The sequence below is a fragment of the Podarcis melisellensis genome, assembly GCF_964234715.1.
Source record: "Podarcis melisellensis genome assembly, chromosome: 13".
In the NCBI taxonomy this organism is placed as follows: domain Eukaryota; kingdom Metazoa; phylum Chordata; class Lepidosauria; order Squamata; family Lacertidae; genus Podarcis; species Podarcis melisellensis.
Window position 1 is genome coordinate 27932809 of NC_138545.1, and position 24941 is coordinate 27957749.

Below are 24941 nucleotides of genomic sequence, written 5' to 3' on the forward strand. Positions count from 1 at the left end.
TTTTTTTAAGCATTCCAACAGTACAGGAAATTCGGGGGGGGGGGAATCTGCAACACCTTGTAACAGCCAAGATAAAAGTGGTTAGGAAGTTCTTGTTTCTATGTACTGAACAATTGTGACAGAGGATTCAAAAACACCTGTGGGTTTCTCTTTGTATTGTGTATCTTGGCTGATTAATAAGTGGCTTGTTTCTGCTTTTAGAAAGACCTAGTCACCTGGTCAAAATGAGGGAGGATTTAGGTTCATGGAGGAATCCAGTGAATAAGCCTTGCAGAATGAAGGTGAGGAGACAGGGACAAACCAATGCCTTACATAGAAGACAAAAGATTCCCCCCCCCCAACCCCTATTATATAATATAAGCATCTTAGAACATACCACATGAGAAGATTCCCGGGGAGGGAAGAAAATCCTCAAGTAGGAATGGTGCATAGGGGGGACAACCAATCCCTGCAAAGTAAGGTTGATGTTGCCATCCATCAGCTGATCTGCCGAATAGGCTGTGCAACTGAGCTCTGCATGGGGAACCTAAGAGCTCAGCCAATCCCTAGAGAAAGCAGCTTGGCCAGCCCCTTTGCTCAGTGATTCAGAAGGGTTTGCTCAGTGTTTTCAGAGAGATCTGCACATTGCTTCCCTATGCAAGGCCTTCTGATAGGTGTGCAGGACAACATAACTGCCAATAATCTGAAATTGACAGGGAGGGGTTGGGACAAATAGCTGACTGGGCCAAAACGTTCCCCACTCCTGTTCCCAAAGAAGACAAGAGAAGAGCTAGACCAGAAATTCCTAACACACAAAATGTGGATGAACAAGCAATCCTCTCCTGCTGCCCTCTGCTATAATTTTTTGTTTCTTTGTTTAAAATGTGACTTTATTTAAGAAAAACGCCTCCTGAACCTTTCCACAAGAACGTAAGCAACAGGCACATAAGTTAATAGCACAGAAAGGGGGAAGCCTAGCAGCTGCTAAAGGGTACCACTTTCAAGTCTCTGGCATCAAAACAAACTTTTGGCCTGGCTGAGATTTCAGCCCCGCTTTTAACAGAGCAGATGCTATGGAAGACTGCAAGGGGAGAACACAGCGTTTAATTCCTTTGTGCCCGCGCTACTCATTATCTAGGGCATGAAGACTTGCTGCCCACAGAAGTGTCAAGGGAAGAGGTGGGAGAATCCTGAGTGTCCAAGCCAGTGTTGTTCTGGGTCCCCCAATGTCCAGTGTTTGGCTGCAGCGTGAGCCAGCATATCCGTCATGCGCAGAAAGGATCGTGTGGTGGAGCGGAAGGCATGCAGGCCTACAGACACTTAAGAATTAAGGCAGGGATGGAGTTGCCTGTCTGTTTCCGTCTACAGCAGCTTGAAGCCTTTTGGAGGGCCACATGCACACAGATTGCATGCAGCAAAAAACATTTTTTTAAAAAACCAACCACCTCCTTTTGGAATGCCATGGCTAGCCTGCTTCTTCCTCTTTTTCCTTTTGTCCCTTTCTGGTTTAAAGTAAATAAAGTCACTTTCTGTTTGGGACCTAACAGGCAGCCAGTTGTAGCTAGAGATTCTCTCGATTCTGGGCAAGGCTAAAGAGAACGTTGTGCTCTTCAGATGAAAGGCGTAAAAAGGTCCAAACATGACAGCACCCCAACAGCAAAATGTAACAATGGCTCTAGGGTGGGGAGGCAGGGGGCAAGGAGTGCAGCAGCTAAGAGATTCAAATCACTGAACTGCTCCCCAGCAAAATGGAGAGGATAGAAGCGAGCTGGAAGGCACCTGGGATTTGTCTGACAGGAGACACGTCCTACAAGAAAAGGGAACAAAATGTTTCCTAGGTATGGTCTTCTCAACCCTTAACTGACAGTGACCACGACTGGATCCACCTTACTCAGACCATGAGTTCACACACTTTGTTTTTCCTCTTTCAATCTTCTGAAATATGTCCCTTCTCCCTGCCACCAATGTGGCTTTGGTCCGTCTGAAAAATGGAGGATCTTTCCATGGCCTTCATACGTTGTCAAGCTGCCGTTCCTGGTTCATTTTCTGGAAGAAGGCCTTGCCAAATTCATATGTGCTGATCATGATGGCGCAGGCGGGGGCCACCTTAATCACCCGAGGCAGGAAACCTGTGGGCCATTTCGGCAGAGGGAAGGAGAGAAGAAGAAAACAAACCTGTCAGACAGGCTGAGAAGAAGGAAAGGCAGCAGGACGGCCTACGTTCAATAATTTACCCATCTCCGTGGTGCACGGTTTGCTGCCTGCTCTAATAAGGCAAGGAAAGAGCGTGCAAGTGATTGGCCAGCTTCTGAATTTGGCACACATACCACTGTCTTGACCGCATGCGACACACACAACACATCACTGTGTGTTCAAAGTAGGGGGAATCTTTTAAAGTGCAGTGGAGCTACAGGGAAATGAGATGGAACACAATGCCCAACTTTCTAGGAGGTTTTTAGTTGAGAGAGTTCAACCATAGCCTTATAGCTACAAATCTCATTCTCTACTTATTATTAGGACCTGCTGGTGAAGGGCGAGTAATAATAATACTACTACTATTCCAGAGAGGTGCTGTCACACAGCACAGAGAATGGCAAGCAGTAAACGGCAATGTAAGTCACCTGCAAAGAGTCCTCGGGTGCCAGATTCTGCTCGAATCTTCTGCATAAGCAGCCAGGTGGAGGAGGATCTGGGAGTAGCAACTGAGCAGGGAGAGAAAGTATATGACATTATGTAGTTCACATTTTTATTCCTTGCTTCTCTTTTCACTTGCAGCAGCCATAACAAAACAAGTTAGCCAGGCTTAATGATAGCAGCCCCAAGCAGCTTCCTGCGCCTCACCTTGGAGTGTCTCCATATCTCCCAGCTGAATTTGTCGCTGGGTCTTCACCACATCAAAGGGCAGTGTCAGGATAGCAGCCACCTGGGGAATAGGAAGGGCCATCTATTAGCCATCACTACTAGCATGATTCTTCCCTTGGCTTGAGGCAAAGCGCTCTCTTTTGTCTACTGGGGTGGGGAAGTTAGGGCCTCCTTTACTACTCTAGTTGCCTAAATGTTTCCAAAGAAAAGAGGTGGGAAATAGAGGGGAGGGAAAGAGCTATTGCACTGAAACAGGGAGGAGCTCTGAAGAAAAGCACCCCATCTTGGAGCAGGTAGGAATGGAATTGGCAGTGCCTCCAACACCCAAAGGGGACAAGGTTTTCTGAATCTGCATAAATTCATGGCCCCCTTGGAGTGAATGGGAGAAGATAAAATCCATTTTAGGTACCCTCCTTCACTGATGAAGAATCTACTGTTCAGAATGCACACGGAGAAGGAAAAATGGTTTGCGATAAGTAATGGTAAAGGTCCTATGTGTGCATCAGGAATAGAATTATAGAATTGTAGAGCAGGAAGGGACCCCATGGATCATCTAGTCCAACCCTCTGCAATGCAGGACTATGTACCCATATGGGGATCAAACCTGTGACTTTGGCATTATCAGCACCATGCTCCAACCAACAGAGCTAACCAGCAAGTTCACACCCATGGATGGCTCAACCCAGTTTTCCACCTGGCCCCACCCACCAGTGGAATGCAGCCTTCAGAACATTATTCATGACCAGATTGAGGAATGTTCCCTACTCCAGAAGTGCATCATTAAAATCTGTCACATTAGCTACATTTTACAAACGCTGCAAATACACCATTCACTCCCATTACTGAGCTAAGAAAGCATATGCTTAACAATAAGCAGCAGTATTTCTTCTGCTGACCAACACAGAAGAAATAAAGAAAGAAGGCCACCATCTTTACAGCCTTCCTGGCTGCAGAAAGGGGACTGGTTAAGAGGCTCCCGGAGTCACACTTAAAGAGAAGATTGCTCAGCAGGCCGCTCTGCCTCACATCTCTCTCAAGGCCACTGGAAAGAACTGTCAAGCGCCGGCACTCACCGTGCCAGAAATGGCACCAGCTGCAAAGCTGACCATGAAGGTGGCCTCGGTAAGACAGAATCGGGTGCACAACCAGTCCTTCACCAGTTCATAGTTATACCAGTACAGAGCTGTGGAGGGGAAAGAGGAAGAGACAGATCGTCAAAGGAGGGAGGGGAACTGCAGGCCGAAGAAAGATGAATGTGCTTCCTTTTTGGTAGTGGAGGGAAGGTGTGCTTGCTTGCTAGAGCTGCAGCTCTCCCCCCCTCTCTGTCCAGAATCCCTGTGTGTGACCCTTTGCCCAGATCTAATGGTAATATTTATTTGTTCATAGGAATTCATATGCCAACCTTCATAATGGCAGGGCCGTTCCACAAAACAAGGGTGTTAAAACTCTTATCAGGTTCTGGATTCACTGACATGCCAAAGGCAAAAGAGGCCCACACACCATCCAGTGTGTCTATCTCCAAGTAGGAATGGACTTTGTCGCTGTATTTCTCCATCCCCTGCAATAGCAGGATATCCTGGGCAAGGGACAGGTGTTTGCCCCATCCCTTTTTTAAAAAACCACATTGGTGGAGATTCTGCAGCTTTCATGGGTAATATAAAGTAACGATGCACTGCTGTCCTTAAGACATTGTACTCAATAGTAAGTTGAAGATGAACCCTTTTGAGGGGTGAGAACAGTCTCATTTTTTTGGTATCTTGAAAGCAGCTGCCTTGCATAACCTTTGCTCAGAAAACAAAAGATGCCTAGCTCCTCCCTGGTGTGTGTATGCAATGTTTTCCAAACCCTCTTGTTACTGCTCTCTGCTCCCTTCCCTGTGTCACTTCCATACCTGAGAAGGGAACGTCCCGCAGAACTGTGGGCCCCCAGCCCCTCCAGAGAGAGAACCATCCGTCCTGGGCCACAGCAGACTGGATGCAGACACGCAGTTCCCGGTAGCTCAGCTGTCGGGACTGCATCTTTGTTCGGATAAGTTCCAAGGGGCTGATCACTGTCACTGCACCCACTAGGGAAGAGAGATCAGAGCGGCACATGAAATCAAGCCCCAGTTTAATCAAGGCAGTTCCCAGTTCCTCCACTGCAAAGACCAAATGGGAGACATGTGCATGTAGAAGAACCGACTGGCAGTCATCAATTACAATGCCATTGGCATGTAAACTGAGGAGGCCTTTAGGTGCCTGGGCATCAGAAAATGTGGGAATTGAAGTAGTAGGTTTCACTGAAATAATAATAATAAAATAATAATAATAATAATAATAATAATAATAATAATAATAATGGGATGAGAAGGAGGAGTTTGGATTTGATACCCCGCTTTATCACTACCCGAAGGAGTCTCAAAGCGGCTAACATTCTCCTTTCCCTTCCTCCCTCACAACAAACACTCTGTGAGGTGAGTGGGGCTGAGAGACTTCAGAGAAGTGTGACTCCAAGGTCACCCAGCAGCTGCATGTGGAGGAGCAGGGAATCGAACCCGGATCACCAGATTACAAGTCCACCACTCTTAACCACCACACCACACTATAATTTATTATTTATACCCCGCCCATCTGGCTGGGTTTCCCCAGCCACTCTGGGCAGCTTCCAACAAAACACTAAAATACAATAACCTATTCTAGCTTCCCCCTGGTCAGTAAGATCTGACAAGGTAGCAATGGGAATCTGATTTTTCAACTCTGTTCCTAGTCACTCAGATCTAGGATCCAAAAGCTAGCTTATATCTGAACACAGAGCCTGCTATTCTGGCTGTCAAAAATAGATTTTTGAGGGGGTGGGGAGAGAAAGAAGAGTTGGCAGAGATCTGCCCTGAATAATTGTTCATTTGTGGTGCTGGTGGTGAACAAGAAAGGCAAAGAATGGCTCAGGGAGCTTTCTAAGGAAGGAATAACTGTGGCATCTATCCTCGTTTTACATCCTACACATCCACTCCTGTAATCTGCCGCCATATTGCCATCTCTCAACGTGGTCTATTTTTTGAGAAGGGGTGGTGGTGGAAGGACGGTGCCCACCTGCACTTCAGTTCCCCTCTCCCAGTATCCTGCAGGAACTGTCAGTCTCTCTCCCCATCTCGCTCCCTCCCTCCCATGCTCCTACTTCTGAAGCTCGTTCAGCAAAATCTCTTTCATACAATCTAACAGTAATGGTTTCCCTCCTGATATATTTCCATCCATCCAGTGGTAAGGCAGCCCTTTTTCCTCTCTTGACTCAAAACAAGACATATGTCCACCCTTCCAGACCTGTGTACTTTAGATGCATAGCAGCTAGGATCTTTATATATTTTGGGACAGCCAATGTTGTGCACTCCAGATTTTATTGGACTACAATTCCTAACAGCCTCAGCCAGAATGACCACTGGTCATGATGGGAGTAATAGTCCAAAACATATGGAAGGCACCATGTCCACTTCCTGTCTTGAGCATTTATATGGCACATGTAATCCAAACCTCTAAAATGCTTCCAAACATCCATATTCTCCAGAAGACCCCTTTTCTAAACATAAAGTCTTCAAAAAATGGAGATTGGCATCTACAAACACTAGGGAAATAATAAGTACAGGTTTCCCCCACCCCTTATGTTTAGGTTATGTTCTGGGGCCCCACACACATAAAATCGTGTAAGTGGGGAGCACTCTCTAAACACCATTTAAACACCCTCTCTCTCCAATTCAGACCCAAAATAATGTAGCCAAAAATATCCACAATTAGAACTGGAGCTCTGGGCATGACTGGAGGCTGGGAGAAGAAGATGCTGCCGCACTACCACACGCCATCTGCTGTTAGGCAGGGAGGCCGAGCAGCTTAAACAAAGCCCGGCTGTGCTTCCAGTCTCTTTGGGGCTTCCTCTGCCCTCACTGATGTCGTCTTCTGGCTTTGGAGACGGTTTCCTTGCAAGCAATGAGGACTCTCCAGCTCACTCTCACCATTTCCAGGTTCAAATTGAATTATTTGTTTGTTTCCTAGCAGCGTGCCTACACGGGGAGGGACGACGCCTGCATTCTGAAAAGCTAGTGGTTTACAATATGTGCATTTAATTAAAAGCAGAAAGGCAGGCTGCTCCTGCAAATATACAAAACACAGGAGAAGTGATACTCACATCTGGCAACAGCTCCAGCCACTAGTGGGATGTACCGTGCTTGGCTGTCCAACTTGGCACGCAATAAATCACGTAGTTGATCGTAGCTAGTGAAGTAGATCACAGTGGCAGGGACAGCCATCACCCTGTTAAAAAGTTGTGGGTATTAAGCACCATGGTCCCATAAAGTACAGTGTGCATGCCCATGTAGAACCCAACTACTTCCAATGCCAATGCGCTGCAAATCTGACATTGCCCATAAGCCCATCAAGAATTCTGATCACACAGATAAGAATTCTCAATTCAGTGAGCAATGCTGAGAGAAAGCAGCAAAGAAACAAGAGACTGGAGATCTCCCTTCTTTACCTTGGCAGGAAGCTTCCACACCTTTCACTGGGTTATTTTATATGCTGTAAAACTGTGTTTGTTGCTTCTAAATCATGTAATCGTCCAAAGATGGCTTTCTTGGGAGTACATGCCCATGCCACATGTTCAAGCAGACGTGTGCAGAAGACACACTAGCAAACCAGACAACCAAGTGTGACCACCAGGCTTCCTTCTTGAAGGTATTCCCTAATTCAATGTTTTTGGGGATATGGAATGCTCCAAAGGCAGTACGGGATCTGCTAGGGTGGCAAACTAATGGGAATCATACATTGCAATAAAAATGATAAAATGTTAATAGTGCTTTTAAAGGAAGGGTTAGTAAACTGTGCTGCTGTTCCCAAGCACTGGGCAGACTGTGGACACTTGGGAAGTGCTGCACAAGGGACTTGGACAGGTGGGGCAGGACAACCCATGTGTCAATCATCTGACACTTGTGAGTGACAAGTGGGCCGTCCCACCCAGCTGTCACAGTCAGCCTATGGGGGAGGGGACAGATAAAGATCTGGCCTGCCAGGCCAAAAAGGTTCCTCGCCTGCTGTTTTAAAACGACAGTAAGTGTGTTACTTCCCGAGATTGTGCACCTTGGGATTTAAATTTAATTGCGTGTAACTTATGTCCACACTCACAGGGTGGGTGGAAGGCCGCTCCATAAGGATCGGATGCCCTCATAGCGTATTATCTTCACAAAAGCGTCCTGGAAGAAACGAGAGGCAAGGGCGGACAGTGAAGGAGAGAGCAGTTGGTTGGAATAAAACCCTGAAGCTGAGCCACACTGCTGAACTACAAGTCATACAAAAAACTCTGTAATGAGCTCCCAAGAGGCCTGGTTCTTACAAGGAAAAAAACCAAGCTTTGGCAGGGAAGCAGCTGCCGGGGCGGGTGAGGGGGCAGCAGAAAGGGGTGCTTAACCCTTTCCCAACCCACCCCTTCATTGCTCCAACCTGCCCTGCATAGAAGAAGCTTCTCCTTCCTCATCTCCCACAGGGTCGCATGGGCACCTGCACATGCATATACTCCTGGAACTGCACAGGATTTGGTTTTACCCCAGAACAAAGAACAAACCTTGGCTACAGATCACAGAATCACAGTTAGAAGGGACCCTGCGGACCATCTTGTCTGACCCCCTGCAATGCAATGTGGCTGTCCCATATGGGGATCGAACCTGCAACCTTGGTGTTATCAGCACTGTGCTCTAACTAACTGAGCTATCCTGGCTGATGGGAGGGAACAGCACACCTACGCCCCTCCAGTTCCCTACTTCACATCACCTTAGGAGGGTGTAGACAGTCACGCCTCAGGTCAACCCCAGCCGTACCCTTACGAGTCCCTAAAGCAGTTTATCTAGAGGCCTTTTATATATATTTAACAGGGGTGGGGGATAGCAACCTAATCTATGTCTTTGCCACATTTTCAGCCACCCACCTCCACCCAGGTTATATAGCCAACTCAAACTATAAGGCCTTCCAGTGGGAGATGGTCCAGCCCTTCATCACGCAGAACCTTACCAAAGTGCCCGTGAAGCGAGTAGGCGTCTTATACCAGGCTGTGCAGCTGTTTCCATTCTGACACACATATAGGTGGTCCATGAGGCCATTGCAGTAAAGGAAGCATTTCCCTGCGGAGGACAGCGGGACAAGAAGGAACAGCGCTCAGAGGAGGGCTGGGGCTGTTGTATCACCAGAAATCGGGTGTTCTTAACTGCTCCCTCATTTCCAATTTGTCACCTGCTCCTGAACACACGTGCCTGTCAATCTCAGGCTCATGCTGAATCCTGCAGCAGTAATGCTCATTTTTTAATTTAAAAAAATAGTTACAATTATTAGAGTTTCATATTGTATTTCCAATGTTGTTGTTTTTGCTTTATGAACTGTCATACGGGGTGGCTATATAAATAGCAAACGTTTCATTTTTAAATGCAGTTTAGCGTTTCTGGATGCATTTGCATTCAGAACATAAAATAATAAATAAATAATAGTAAAGAGCAGTTTTCTTCATGTTTGGATCCTGCTGAAAATTCCTTCCGGCTTTAGGAATTTCTGTAGCAAAACCAAAGTTATCCATCTCTCAGACGTTTCCCTAGTGTGAAAATCTAGCAGGATGTGATAAAAGACAACTAGACCTTGTTTGTTCCAAGATCTAATTATCAGAGGGAGTTTTCTGGTTCCAGTCTCAGCTTTTGGTCATGAAGGACAGGTCAGTGGTTTTTTAAAAAGGTATTGGTATCAATAATCACGGAATCCCTGTAGTAATGAATGTGCAAGTTAATTGGGTGCTGTATAAAACATCTATTGTCCATCTAAGGCATTGAAAAGTTAGATGTTTTCAGACTTAAGTCATAGCAGATGCAATAGACCCAAGAGCAGGTTGCAGAAGAAGATAAATAGGCTGTTTTCATGAAGACAGAACTGTGTCCTCATAAATCTGAAATATTCTGGACATGCTACATTGGGGTTGTCTACCCATGAAGCCATCACCTGCTCCCCAGAAGGCAACATCAGGGCCACCAGCCCCAACACACAGCTACTCCCTTCAACCAGACATAAATTAAAGGGGTTAAAGCAAAGAGATACAAAAGTTATGGGACACGGGAAGGAAAAGAAGATGCACACAGAGGAGACAAAATGCTCGCAACAGCTAAAAATAGAAGGTGGGAATAGCTTTCTACCCACCAATGCAACATGCAGTGCCAGATATATTCTGTGCTACCCAATGTTCAATTCAGCATGCAACGATGCTCAGTTTTTGCTAAAAATAAACAGGCATTCTAGCTTGCATGGCTGCAAAGAAAAATGGAAAGGACTTTTCACATCGTTTGTTAGCAACAACAAAAAAAGCACAAGAAAAGAGGTTCAAAACTGAAGATTTTGTGGAAGCAGAATGAATTGTGTAAAATTAAAACATATCTAAAGACACTATTATTATTTCTGATAAGAGAATTTGTAGCTGGGCAGAGGGGAACAATGTGCAGAATACACAAGGGCCCAATTACACGCATCTCAACTCCAGAGAGAGCTCAGAGGAGAGGGGAAGCATGCAGCCTTTCCACATGGAAGAATGCTGCTCTTTGATATAATGAGATGGTATCATTTTATGAGCCAGAGAGGGCATTTCTGGCTGTGGCAGTCCCAAACCCAAGCAATGGTGGACCATTGGCAGTAAAAGGAGCATGTCAACATTTAATGACTGGCTGAGCTTGAAAAATGATACTTTAGGGAGGTGGTTAGGGTAAAGCCCTTACCCCTGATGTGCTGACTTTCTATCTGTGAGGAGAAAGCACTAACTTTCTATTTGTGAGGGAACGTTCAAATATGCAGGTCTTCCCCTGCAATCTGAAGGGCCACAATGCACACTATATGTGCTGAGCTCACAAAAGTCACAACGTTGCTTTGAACTCAAGAAGCTGCAGGCTTGCACCAGCATCTACGATGAGGTATTCATACAAATATCACACACTATAATGATATGAAGCAGGCCCAAGGCAGAAATACTTAGATCAGCAGCACCAAAAGGGACAAATTAGGCCATGCTCACCCATCCAATGCCTCTGAACAAGGATGGACAAATTGGTGAAACATGGGGAAGATGATATAACTTACTTAGTAGGACATAAAAAGACAGGAAAATAAAATTGGTGAGCACCTCAAGTCATTCTCCCTGCACCCCGTCTCTGGGACATCAGGGATACCTTATTATTCTGAAGTCCTGGTTTCAACCAAGACAGTAATGGCATGTTATGAAGGGCTACCACAACTAGTTTTACTTTTCTTGGCAGAGGAGATCTGTGGACATTAACGCATCAAGAGAGGAAGGGCCAGGTGAGGTGCGCATGGGGATATTTGCGAAGAAGCCAACACGGGCATCCCAGCACAATTTGAGCCCTCACACGTTCTTCTGAATGCTCTGTGCCAGGAATACAACGAAGACAGATGAACACCAGCGCCTTTGGTGAAGGAGGGATAGGATCATTCTCCCCCGAGAGCTGGAAGGCAGGGGAAGGAAGAACAAGCTCCCAGCACTCTCTTTGGGAGCATGAACAGTATGCAAAGAGGAGCGCTGCTAGATCAGGCCAAAGGCCCATCTAGCCCCACGTGGCTCTCACAGTAGCCAACCAGATGCTCATGGAAATAGTAAAAGGGTCAGAGCTGCATCCAAAGAGAATGGCAGCTTATATGGGAAAGCATCTGATATACTCACATTTGGGCTGCTGAATGCTCCAGGGCATACACTGTACTGAAAACACTGAAAAAGACATAACATGGAAATACTTAGAGAGAGGTGAGGGAGGAAGAACAGCTGAAGGGACATGAGGACCCTTAGTTGAAGCAGTGGCTAAGAAGTAGCTGTCTGGGGACTCTGGCTGCAAAAAGATTGTGCAATACAGTCTGCAATACAGATTGTGATTTCCCCCATGCACCTGGCTATTTTTTTTTAACCCATAATTTTCTAGACCCAAATGGCTTGGGGCAATGATGGGATACCCTGTGGCCTTTCAGATGCTGTTGGACTACAACTCCCATCATCCTTGATTGCTGGCGAAGGCTGATGAGAGTCAGAGTCCAATAATATCTAGAAAGCCCAGGTTTTCTGGTAACCTGAGGAGGGCTTCCAACAGATATGGGGCACTGCTCCAAGGTAGGACATTGAGGATGGAAAGAGATGGGTGGCTTAATGTTCATTGGGAGGGTTAAATAATTTTGTCAAGTCAACATACGGGCACAAGCCAGTTATGGGCTAAGCAAAATGACTCAAGAGGCCGTGGTTATCAAACCACTCAGCATGACACACTACAAAGCAAGCTACAGTCTAGTCCAGAGCCACTCACAATGAAGCCCTAGCAGTGCACTTCCTTTAAGGGTGAATTTTCATCATACGGGAAAAACAGTAGAGTCCTCCAGGAACATAGGTGGGGAAAGTTGCAGGTTTGAATGCTGCCCCCAATCAAAAACTCCCTCATTCTGGAAAACCAGCTCAGTGGGGGAAAGGCTATTTGTGTACAAGGAATTCTTCTGGGTTGAGGGACAGCATTTAAACATGGAAGCCCCCACTCTCCGGTTCCATTCTGAAGTACAGTTCCAGAAATCTCTGCACCAAGGGCTTTTCTTGAACTTTAAGGTTGGCTCCAAGCCCACAGAGCTTTTATGTATGTCAAAGCAGTTTTGAAATTTAAGGCGGCTGTCCAAGGCCAACGGCATCCAAGAGATGGAAGGTTGCTCCCTAATGGCTTCCAGTCCAAAAAGGAAGAATTGCTTACCTTTAGAGAAAGGTGTCCTCTGAGCCTGCAATCTGATCTTCACCACATCCAAGGGTGTGACTGAAAGCACAACACGAAAGGGACTGTTTATATCAAGAGTTTTTTTAATGCTTGATGTTTTTAGAATGTTTTAAGATTTGATCCTGACTTGTTTTTAGGAGGTAATTTAATTATTGTTTGATTTTATACCAATGTTATATATTTGATGTCAGCCGCCCTGAGCCAAGTCTCGGCCGCAGAGGGCAGGATACAAATAAAAGTTGTTTATTATTATTATTATTGATATGCAGAGTGGCTGGGGAAACCCAGTCACATGGGTGGGGTATTTAATTTTTAATAATAATAATAATAATACAGCACATTTTACAGAACAGAACATACATATGCCCAGTATCCCAGAGCTAGAGGATCAGAGAGAAGTGGGTTTGGATAGGTGCAGAGTAGCAACTGGGAAGATCACTAAAGATGCTTTCTGAATATAACACAATGTGAGGCTAAAATTTCCTTCCTTTTGTTCCCCACTCACCTTATGAATGGGTGCATCTACTTTTGTGAGTGAGGGAAGGGGAAAGAAGGATATCAAACACTATGCTACCCCTACTCCTGCAAAGTAAGTTTAGAAGATGTGGCAATGCACCTGGGTGAGCCTGGCGAACTGGTATGTTGCTGTACTCTTGGATTATGTTTACCTGAAGGAAGGAATGGCAATGTACTGCTTGAACTTCAAAGGAACACACTCTCAAGGGAACCGCCCTGAAGCCTGGCAAATGAGTACAGGTGCGGCAACTGTGCTGGAAATACAGTGGTACCTCGGGTTAAGAACTTAATTCATTCTGGAGGTCTGTTCTTAAATGTTCTTAACCTGAGGTAACACTTTAGCTAATGGGGCCTCCCGCTGCTGCTGCACGATTTCTGTTCTCATCCTGAAACAAAGTTCTTAACCCGAGGTACTATTTCTGGGTTAGCGAAGTCTGTAACCTGAAGCTTCTGTAACCTGAAGTGTCTGTAACCCGAGGTACCACTGTATTTCCCTCCCTGAGAAGAGATTCTTCCACCTCCAGGTAAAGATTTTTGGATGCAAGAGTGATGTGTGCCTTCACTTTTTATTCAGAAGAAAGTGCGTTTCAACTACCAGAAGTTTGAGAAAAGCTGGACTAAGGACTGGTTCACAGGTGCACCATCTGACTTGCTAATGAACATGTACATTGCCTCTAATGGGAAGTATTGTGGCAAAGGCAAAGTGAAACTACATAACAGTCACCAGCTATTGGCGCAGTACTTGAGTGATGAACATCACATGTAAACAGGCCCAGTTTGCAAAGTGGCGAACCAGTTATGTAACTACTTCTCCGCAGGCCCAGTTCCTTATTTTTCAATGCACATCACATTTTCACAATGCCAGTGCATAGACAAGGTGGCCAGCAGCAATGGGGCAGCAAAACATGAGGCATACACAGGAAGGAAAATAAGCCAGGCTAGTTGAAGCCACATACAGAAGTGCAAACCACGCCTTCTAGTCACCGCACATTTTTGGTATGCATCCATGTCACTCGAACTGGCCCAGGAAAAACTGCAGAATAAATGCAGGGTACCTACCAAAAAGAGAGGTGAAGAGGGCCCCAGTTCCAGATGCCAGCATCTGCTGCATGGGGGTAATGCCCCCCTGCGTACTTCCAGATGAATTTTCAGTCATTGTGCTGCTCACCTGTAAAACAACGATAGGGCCTGTCATAAGTCAGCTGCAACATGATTGCAGGAGCAATGCTTTCTAAGGTAGCCATTTTAATGCTGCTGGTCTGCTCTATCTACCTACCATACTTTTCCGTGTATAAGACTAGGTTTTTTTCTTTAAAAATTATGCTGAAAAGTGGGGGGGGGGTCATCTTATACATGGAAAGTGCATGGGGTGGACGTTTGATTGGTTGCTGCCGCGGCTGTCGACAGCTATTGGTCGTGTTACTGGTTGCTGTGTCAATGGCTAGTGTTGATTGGCTGATGCTGTGGCAATTGGGCGGGCAATTGGCATCTTCGGCCACTGAGGGGACAGACGAGAGGCAGATTTTTAGACGCGTGCAGGTGAGCAATTTATGGCAATCCCCCCTGAAAAAAGCTCAACAACTGTGTGTAATCCTCCCCAGAAGCTCAATGACTCTATGCCATCTCCCCCCATTTTCTTAAATTTGAGCCCCAAAATAGGGGGCATCCTATACACGGAAAAGTACGGTATCTATCTAATAAAATATATACACCACTTGATTGTTAAAACCTCAAAGCAGTTTACAAAAAAACAAAAACCAGTTAAATTATCAGCAAAAACTGTTACAACTATTTAAACCATTCAAAAAATTAAAATCAGCAATAAACTACTGTATTTATAAACTAAACAAACATCTTCCTCTCTCGACTCAAACAGCGTCTGCATATGTGTATTATTATCATAATCATCATTATTATTTTTACGGAAGTCCAGCAAAGCCTCTTAGAACATGGATAATGGTGCTCAAGCCTTTTCCCTTTGCAAAATTACTACAGTGCTTCACTATGCAAGACATCACAACAATTTACAGGGGGGAAATGCAACCTTCCCAAGAAAATAATGTTAATGAAAAGGCAGCTCAATAAGCTGTCTCTTCTAGCCTGAAAAATGTTTAAGCATCCTACCTTCAAAAGAGTATCTGATTCAAAAGCAATCTGAATTTGCAACCACAAAGGGCATAATCACAAAAAATTACAGCTGTTATATTTACAGGCAGCTTACAAGTTGAAGTGCTCAACTACAGCAGTACAATGAATTAGTGCCCATTGTTCAGTCTGCGGTCATTATTTTATGAAGGCTTACGGCACAATCTTATTTAGGATTATTCAGCCCTTGAGTTGCATGGGGTTTAATTACAAACATGAAATTGGCTTCAAGCTTTCAGATGCCACAGGCAACTGCCTATATTATGCATGGGTCACAAGTGGGCTCTAATGTACTGGCACATTTCTTGTGCTCAATCTCCTCGATTGCTGTCCAGACTTGCAAGAAACCCCACCCAACATGAGCTTTCACACCCAGTCCTAGTTGACAGCTATTATCTGCACAGCTACAGAAAGGGGTGAGGCTTCTCGACTGCACATGCTGCTTATACAATCAGCTTTTCAGAAGGGGGCAGGATGATGCTAGCTGGCAGCTGATAAGCAAAAGCCTCCGAGCTACTTGCTAAAGGGGTGGGATAAAACTCTTAACACCACCATCACCCTGCTTCATTTTGAACAGAGCTGTTCAGTGTACAGGCTTGAGGGGGGGGAGTAGTACGGTATTTGATTATTTACAAAACTCAGAGTTTTGATTCTGGATAGAGCAACTGGATTACAGAAGCAGAGTTGTCTATCAAATAACAATGGGAATAATATGCTTGTTTTTCTATTGTTTTTTAATGTAAATTTTAAAAATGCTGACACTATAGCACAGGCACAGCCCATACCCATCCATGTGGTTGCTAAAACCTCTACAAGCCTAGAAGCATGTCAACACAGTGCAGGGAATAGTGTATGGTTTTGGAAAAGGAGATCCGCAAACTCCGTTATTAAATTGCATTTAGGCCTCAGTCTCCTATTCGTTTCTGATGAAACAGATTTTGAAACATCATCACTTCTATAGCACTTCTACATAGGGGGAACGTGCATTAGAATTCTTATCTCAGGTTATCTTCAGAATGAGTCAACAAACTGGACAGGGCAAAAAGTATGCAGTATGCAGTAATTTTGTGGTCGTCATGCCCTACTGTCCCTCTCACAATCTGAAGCTCACCAACAACATCTCTGTGCTATTGCAAGCTGATGGAATCATTCTGCATGCCTCCATTCTTCTGTCTCTAGCCCACTACTTTAGCAGGGGTTCTTCCTCCCGTGTCTACACATGCACACAAACACGGTATTGAGGAAGTGAAACAGACAGCACTGTCACTGTTTCTTCTCTCTCTCCTAGGGCAAACAGCATGGCAGCCACAAGAGTTCCTCTCTGCGTTCTTATCTCTGAGAGTGCAGAAAACAAAGACCTTCAATCACAAAGCCGATTAACCCCATGCACATTGCAATTTAATGCTGTCTTTCAGCACTGCTGAGGATGAAGGTGGGTACAATTGGATGGATTACCCAGGTGCAACTGCTACTTGCCTAGGTGAGCAGCCAAGTGGCAAAGCTGCTCCAGCTCAACCCTCTGTGTGACGCCAGTCCCCAATAATTCAGTGAAAAGAAATCCCTTAAGCTCCTTATTGAGCTGGGATGTACATGGCAGAAAACCCTCCGTTTCTTACTTTACCATGCTATAACACAGACTCAAGGCATTTTGCATGCAAGCACAGCAGCCCAGAATTAACTGAAAGAAGCTTCAAAAGCCCATTCTGCCCTGCAGGATCAGCTGGGCAGGGGGGAAATGTAGGCCACACCCAGTCCAGGGATGTCAGTATGCATCACAAATGCCCACAGAAGCAAAAGGAATTTGCCCAAATACTGAACACTTTGTGGGGAGCTAATGCAGCATAGGATTTGTGTGAGTTGGTGGACAAAATGGAGAGCTGGGCATCTTGCAGTTTTTAAGAACAGAATCGTACTCTGGGCTGCACAACGTCAGGGTGCAGGTGTGGAAATAACCGAGTGCCTCTCTCTCTGCATAAACAAAGGTTCTAGCCTCCTTGATATCCAGTGTTCCTACATGAAGATAATTCCATATGGAGGAACATTCAGTCAAGTAATTCCTCCTCCTGCAGCAGTGGTACAACACATACTGAGGTTTACTACTCCTTTGGTAAGGCAGAGGGGGGATCACCAAATCACCTAATTCCCATCTCTAACTGTACAGCCAGTGTGGTGTAGTGGTTAGAGGACTGAACTAGGACTAGGAGTCCACAGTTCTGCTGGAGTAACTGCGCATAAGAAGTGGTTACTATACGTCAGGAGCGTAAATCACCCCATGGATCACATAATCATAGAACTACAGAGTTGGAAGGGACTCAGAGGATCATCTAGTCCAACTCCATGCATTGCAGGTACATGCAGCAGCCCCATATGGGATCGAACCTGCAACCTTGGCATTAATTATCAGCATCATGCTCTAATCGCTATGGTAATGGCCCAGTGCCCCAACAATATCTGTGATTAATACATATCAGCTCAGTGGTGTCTGTCTGTAAGTGGGTAAGCCAGTCAGTTGTCCAGTATTACGTCCTGAATTGCTGGACTTATTTAGAGCAACAGAGATACTTTGTACTTCCATGGATCCATATGTATTTGTATCTGCAAAAGCCTACAAGCTGTGTATATCTACGCCCATAACTGTTTTATAGAGCCTTATTTTCTGCAACAGTAAAGCATCTGAACCTTTCTCTACTTCTGTGTGGGGACTGGTACTGGAAGCAACTTCCACTGTGTGGGTATCTCACCTGAGATTCCCAGCAAAATCCCCACTTGGCCATGAAGCTCACAGGGTGACAAGGGACCAGTCAGTCTCTCAGCTTAATTTACCTCCCAGGATTGTGAAACAAAACAGGGGGGAAGAGAACCATATACTATGTCACCTTGAGCTCCTTGGAAAAGGTAGGCTATAACTGCAATCAATCAACTCAGAGATGGGATAGGCTATATTTTTAAAAATCGTAACACATGCTCACCCATTTTTTCCTTGAAAACCAACTAGATATGGAAACACATGCAACACACTTCTGAAATGAGCCGGGAGCCAGTTGCACTTTGCGGCTGGCAACAGGCTTTTTGTGACTGGATGGAGATGTCTGGGTGCCACCTTTGACACCTAACATCTCCACCTGCCTGGCTGCAGTCAGCTAGTCTGCTGGGTACCATGGCAGCAAAAGATGTGTGTCTTTTGCTGCCACGCTACCCTGCAGAATACCTGATTCGCCGGCAATTTAAAAAAAAATTCTGCTGCTACACTGCTGGGCAAATCAGATGGTCTGTGGGATAGTGTGGCAGGAAACAAAATGGCACCTAAACATGTCGCTTTGGCGTCCACAACCCAAGTCCCAGGAGCCACTTGGCATCTAGTTTTCCTATGCCAGTTTCTAACACTGGTCCAGGCTCCTACTTGACCCTCTAACTCTCCCCAGCCACACCCCCTCTCAAGGCTGTTGCTTCCTTGAGTGTTTGCTGGGCTGGAATGTGTCTGTGACCTCTGACAATGCTTTTTGATTGTCTGGATGGAGGATAGAAAGGGGTATGTGCATGGGTAGAGAAACTAATGTCAAGGTAGGTTAGTAGGTTGAGAGTCATTACTCTGGCCACTTTTGCCTCTGGCTCCACCTACCACTAGGACAATGTTTCTCAAACTTGTGTCCTCAGCTGTTGTTGGGACTACAATATGCATCACCCCTGGCCACAGGTCCTGCTAACTAGGGATGATGGGAGTTGTAGTCCAACAACAGCTGGGGGCACAAGTTTGAGAAACACTGCACTAGAATATAGCCCCCGCAAAGACTGCCCAGAAAGGAATGTGGTGCTTGGGCTGAAAAAAGTTCCCTATGAAGCGAAAGACCTCACTTCTCTATCGTCACTGGGTAGTAGTTGTGCAAGCGGTGCTATAGATCTCTAGCAGACAATTCTCAGCATCCTGATAATGCTACAATTCCCTGGATTCTCTGGGGGAATCTTTAATAACAGTTTGTAGATACTCTGCAAGTCAAAAATTAGTTTAACATGCCTAGGATCTGGTGTTTAAATCCCCAAGCTGTTTTCCAATGGTTGTTCAGACTAAGGAAGTTGGAAAGGTGCTGGTACAGTGGTACCTCTAGTTACGAACTTAATTCGTTCCGGAGGTCCGTTCTTAACCTGAAACTGTTCTTAACTAGAGGCGTGCTTTCGCTAATGGGGCCTCTTGCTGCCGCTGTGCCGCCGGCACACGATTTCCATTCTCATCCTGGGGCAAAGTTCTCAAATCAAGGTAACTCTTCCAGGTTAGTGGAGTTTGTTACCTGAAGCGTTTGTAACTCGAGGTACTACTGTATATTTAAAAGAAGCCTTCTCTCTCCATCTCATATTTGAGTCACAGATTATATTCAGATTCTTATTTATTATGTCAGCAAAATTATTTGTCCTGCCAGAAGATCATGCTCTGAAAGAGCAATAATCAGTACCAGATGGCAAGCTTAGAGGTTTTTAAAAGCACAAATTCACTATGGAGATTTGAAAAAGCAATTAGATTTTGCAATTCATGAAGGCTTTCTAGACATTGTACCCCAGCTTGTCCTACCTATAAATAAATAACTTTTCCCACACAGCTTCCAAAGGCTTCTAGACACTTCTGCAATCTTTAATAACAGCAATAAAAACAGTAATTAATTGAATTGCAAAGTTCATCTTTCTACACGATAAAAGACAAAGTTGTGCTACCAAGCATATTAAACATTTACTCCACAGTCAAGGGTCAAGGAACAATTATGCAGTGACTCTGACTGACCCTCCCCATCCCCCGTCTTCCCATACTGGCTCAGATCCCAGCAAAAGCATGCTTCTCTAGTTCTGACCTCCAAATGTCTCAACTGTACTATAACTTAAAGCTCATTTACTATTTGGAGGCCACACAAATACTGATCTCAGCTATAAAGCCTCTCCTAAACCATAGGCCACTTAAAAATTTCAGAAGCATGCACCCAGCCAGATATATCTGCTTTTCTCCCTCCAATTCTAGTTGCCACATACCTTAATATTTCCTTCTTTCTCTCTCTCTCTCTCTCTCTCTCTCTCTCTCTCTCTCTCTCTCTCTCAGTGCCTCATTTCTCAGTATCTAGAGTAGGTGTGAGAACTGTAATCTATTGGTGGATGACAGGTCAGTTTTTGATAACCTATAGCCTGCAGTTTGCTGGGATTTTTGCAAGGGATGTTGGGGTACGTAGATCTAGATCTGATCTAATAACCTGCTTATGTTTTTAAGGAAAAGTGCATCCTTAGCATCACATTAGATAGATTACTTACTGCCTTAACTGTTAAAAGATCTGGAGAATGCACTTAACACATCGTTGGAGTACAGAGAGGCTAGGAAGATGAAAAGGTAGACCACACAAAACTACAGTCTGTCTACCACTTATCTAGCTGCACATGGACACCTTCATTCCTGAAGCAGATTAATAGTTCTCAAACCATGAATTCAAAGAACATTTGGGGGGGGGGTTGCATTTCCCAGCACACATGTCTAGACCAGGCATAGGCAAACTCGGCTCTCCAGATGTTTTTCAGACTACAACTCCCATCATCCCTGACCACTGGTCCTGTTAGCTAGGGATGATGGGAGTTGTAGTCCCAAAACATCCGGAGGGCCGAGTTTGCCTATACCTGGTCTAGACACACTGCTTGCCTAAGAAATTATGTATCAGTACTGTAAAAATGAGACTTTGTTATTTGATAGCACTAAAAAAAGCACCACCCAACCACAACCCCATTTTTACCAGCTACCAAAAGAAATCTAACAGCTCATTCCCCACCCCCACCGTATGTCATTAAATAAAAGAAGCCTGAGTGGTTATTCTAGTTTTTAGGATACAAACTACAATGCCTACTATACCACCATCCTTGCCTCACTACTCCAGGCATAAACCTCTTCACCAATCTTCACTTTTCAAGACACATTCCTTCCCACCCATCTTTTTACCAAAGGGGTTTCCATCTTTCACTGCACAATTTGCCTTACCAAAGAGGTTTAAACAGGTTGACGAACTCCAAGCTGAGTCCCCACTCACAGGTCTCCATGTTGTTTGGGGCTCAGTATGGAGCAGCTGCAGCTGACTGCACTACCTCTGTGATCACCACAGATCGAGCTTCTTCTTCTAGCTGCCACACACCTCAAGCAGGCATAGGAAGTAGAACATATATTGTTCCTCCCTCTTATGGGACCTAGCCTGAGTTCTATCACCAGTGAAGATGGCAATCTGGACTCAGGCTGCAAGCTTCCAATTCTGCACTCCTTCAACACACTGGATAGAGAAGAATTGCATGCTTTGAAGAACAAAATTTGCACAGCACCACCTCTCTTTCCCATTTTGTGTCAATGCTTGGGTCCTGTCAAGCATGCTACTCCTTCATGAAAAGCCTGGAAATGAGAAATAGTAAACCTCGGCAAATTAATGGCTTACTTGGACTTCATAATTCCACTGTTTGAAGGGATGACTACCAGGTTTTATTTACAGGTTCTGATTAATCCTGTTTTACTTTTCATTACATTTGTCGTATGGAGGGGAACAAAATTTACGCTGTGATGACTTATAACTTTTCTTTTATTTCATATTGTGATGACATACAGTATAAAGCAATACATTTAAATGGATGGAAAAGGCATGGGGAGGGAAGGCAAAATGCCCCTCTTACACTTTTTTAAAGCAAATTATACAGAATATACAAGAATTGTTTAATGACATCAATACTGCACTTAAATATTACAATGATATAAATACTAGAACAATCTCAAATGTTGCAACACACATTCCATGTACCAACAAGTAAATAGAAGTCTAGCCAAATATTATCACTACTTAACATACATTCACTATATATACTCCTGGAATCCTGTTTAAACCATTGGCATTGTTTAATTTCTTTTTAAAGTCGTCACCCATCTACAGTAAATTTACTTTAAAAAAACACATGAATCAAGTGTTCTTCTTCTCTTTTAATTGATCTGATAAATTCGTGCTGGTCATGTCCAACAAGGGCTCCTGATTCATAAGGGCTCGATCAAACCTCCATGTTCAGGCGCAGTATACCTGGAGTACTAGGAGCATGAGAAAGAGGGAGAGTCCGTCACCTTCCCGCCTTGCCCGCGGTTTTTTAAGGAGACATCTGGACGGCCGCTGCTACAAGCTGGATCCTGGACTCGATGAGCCCTTCGCCTGATCCAGGTGGGCTCCTCCTTCTTTCTTCTTCTTCATCGTCCTCCTCCGCTGCTCAACCCTCACCGCCACCCACTCTCACCGGGGCATAAAGGCAGCCCCCCACCCACAACACAGACCGACACGACCCCCCCGCCGCCATCTCTCGCATCCTCTTTCCCCTCCCCACAGGCCCGCCACGGGGCCCCCACTCACCTACTCATCCCAGCCACGTGCTGCTCGTCTCCCAGCTCCGTCCAGGAACGATGGGCGCCCTCGGGAAGACCCAGCGCGAACCCAAAACAACGGCGCCTTTCAGGAAGCCCATTTGCCGCCTTCTCGGGCCTTTTTTATTTATTTTTTTAAAGAAAGAAACGGATCGCGGCGGCTTTTGAAACCGAGGCACCAGAAGGAAACCCTCTCAAGACCGAGGACTCAGAGGACGGGACGTCGTCCCGTCACTCCAGCCGCCCCGGAAGTGGCTACAGCAGTACTTCCTGTACAATACGGTGGCGGGGTGGGGAGGGAGATCTCGCGCGGGTCTGTCTTACCCGGCCGCGCGCCCGCAGGTCTGTGATGCAATCGGCTGTGCCTCGTGCCGAAAAAGGGGCGGGGCTTTAACACGCCACCCTCTGAGGTGGGGATTTGTGAGGGGTTTTTTGAAAGCGCCCAACGGTTTATCTGGCTCGAGCCTCGCTCGCCGTTCTTTTCTCGCTGTCAGCGTAGTTCGCGCTCAGTTAGGCAGGCAAAGGCAGCCAGGCGTAGTCGAGGCCTAAGGCCCAGCACTTGGTGGTTTCTCCTCAGCCTTGCACGGCTCATAGTTCTCACTTAGCCCTCCCTCTCTCGAAATGCTATCTCCTCAGCACTTCTTCCATATTTTTATGCAGGCTCTAGAACACTTTTATGCCCCCCTATTTCACTTGGAGGGGAACCATAACTCCTCGCCAGCACACACTCCTCAGTTGAAGGCAGCTTCTGTATTACATTTTCATTCTGCCTTCGCCTTCTCCAGAGCTTGGGATGGTCTATGCAGCCTCACCTTTTTATTCCCAAAGCAATCCTGTGAGGTAGGGTCAGACTTGGACTTTAGGTTTTTTAAAAAAATCTCCAGAACTGGACATTGCACCCACCAGACTGCTTTTGACTCTGCTTTTTTATACCCACACCACTTTTCTCCTCTGGTAAATAGGTTTTGTTGAGGTGGGGATTTTTGGAACTCACTGGACCATCACGCGTGTGTGGACAAAATGTGTATAGAATCAGGGAACCAACCAACAGGGCCTGCCCAAGGCATTTTGGCACCTGAGGCCAAATAACAAAATGGTGCCCCCAACCTGCCAGGCAGGGAATGCAGATCTACACTGATAACAAGGCAGGAGTGAAGATCCACAGCAGAAACGGGCAGGGGATGTCAAATCAACCTTACCTGATGGTTGAAGTGGGTGGGTGCAGAGCTCAGGAGACCCCAGAGGGCAGCCATCGCTATTTCCTCCCTAGGGGTGGGAGGAGATCAGCAGTGCCTCCTATTCCTCAAGAGGCTGCTGCAGAGGCAGCATGGGGAGGGGGGCTGCCAAGGAGTTTGCCGATCCAGACTCCAAAGAGTGTGCTGCATTCGTTGCTGTCACTTGTGGCTGGAGGCGATGCATTCCTTGGAGGCTGGATACTGCCGCCTGAGGTGGTCAGCTCACCTGGCCTAATGGGTGGGCTGGCCACGGGAACCAATGCCTCTGTTAAAACACTTTTCACCTCTCAAAAGCTCATCTTTCTAGCCTCATGAAATACTAGGGCTCATATTCCAAAACACTTATTTAGGTTCATGGAACTCTTACTGTGAAGTTCACTTCTACACAGCTTCAAATTCACATTGCACTTGTTGAGGCACCCTTTTTCCTTACACCTGCTTACCCATTTGCCACTCTTTGACCTCGCTACAGTATATTCCTTTGCAGTGACACTCAGACTCACCATTCATGCTGCTTCAATTTCAGCTCATACAGTTGGGGGTCATGCTCATTTGTATGAAATATGTTTGCTCCTATGCTGAGATTATCTTCACTTCCCTCACTAGAGAACATCTGTTTATATTCTGGCACACTACAAAGAGCCTCATCTCTCTCACTCTATAAGACACAGCCTTACAGAGCTAAGGTAAAGGTACCCCTGACCATTAGGTCCAGTCATGACCGACTCTGGGGTTGCGGCGCTCATCTCGCTCTATGGGCTGAGGGAGCCGGCGTTTGTCCGCAGACAGCTTCCGGGTCATGTGGCTAGCATGACTAAGCCTCTTCTGGTGAACCAGAGCAGCGCACGGAAATGCCGTTTACCTTCCCGCCGGAGCGGTTCCTATTGATCTACTTGCACTTTGACGTACTTTCGAACTGCAAGGTTGGCAGGAGCAGAGACCGAGCCACGGGAGCTTACCCCGTCACGGGGATTCGAACTGCCGAGCTTCTGATCAGCTTACAGAGCTAGTTGTTGCT

The 24941-nt window shown here is 45.7% G+C and overlaps 1 protein-coding gene across 2 annotated transcripts; it reads right to left on the minus strand.

The window, feature by feature from the left end:
- Nucleotides 1-1191: 1191 nt before the first annotated feature.
- On the minus strand, nt 1192-22968 carry SLC25A39 (solute carrier family 25 member 39). Of its 2 annotated transcripts, XM_081886413.1 has the most exons (12): nt 22678-22967; nt 14207-14315; nt 12611-12670; nt 11554-11598; nt 8865-8974; nt 7986-8053; nt 6994-7118; nt 4733-4906; nt 3915-4024; nt 2821-2902; nt 2601-2681; nt 1192-2108 (listed from the first exon to the last, which is right to left on the minus strand). In XM_081886413.1, the coding sequence occupies exons 2-12, from the start codon at nt 14301-14303 to the stop codon at nt 1990-1992; spliced, it is 1071 nt and encodes a 356-aa protein (XP_081742539.1). In that variant the 5' UTR covers nt 14304-14315; nt 22678-22967; the 3' UTR covers nt 1192-1989. The 2 variants fall into 2 exon arrangements, with proteins under 2 accessions (XP_081742539.1, XP_081742540.1); XM_081886414.1 differs by lacking the exon at nt 11554-11598 and having other exon boundaries at nt 22678-22968.
- Nucleotides 22969-24941: the final 1973 nt, after the last annotated feature.

Excerpts from the sequence above, each read along its gene's own strand:
- SLC25A39 (XM_081886413.1), bottom strand. The coding sequence starts at position 14,303 with ATGACTGAAAATTCATCTGGAAGTACGCAGGGGGGCATTACCCCCATG. Across the intron at positions 11,599-12,610 it reads GAGGACACCTTTCTCTAAAG|TGTTTTCAGTACAGTGTATG; the intron begins GTAAGCAATTCT and ends TGTCTTTTTCAG. Across the intron at positions 4,025-4,732 it reads GCGGGACGTTCCCTTCTCAG|CTCTGTACTGGTATAACTAT; the intron begins GTATGGAAGTGA and ends TCCCCTCCACAG.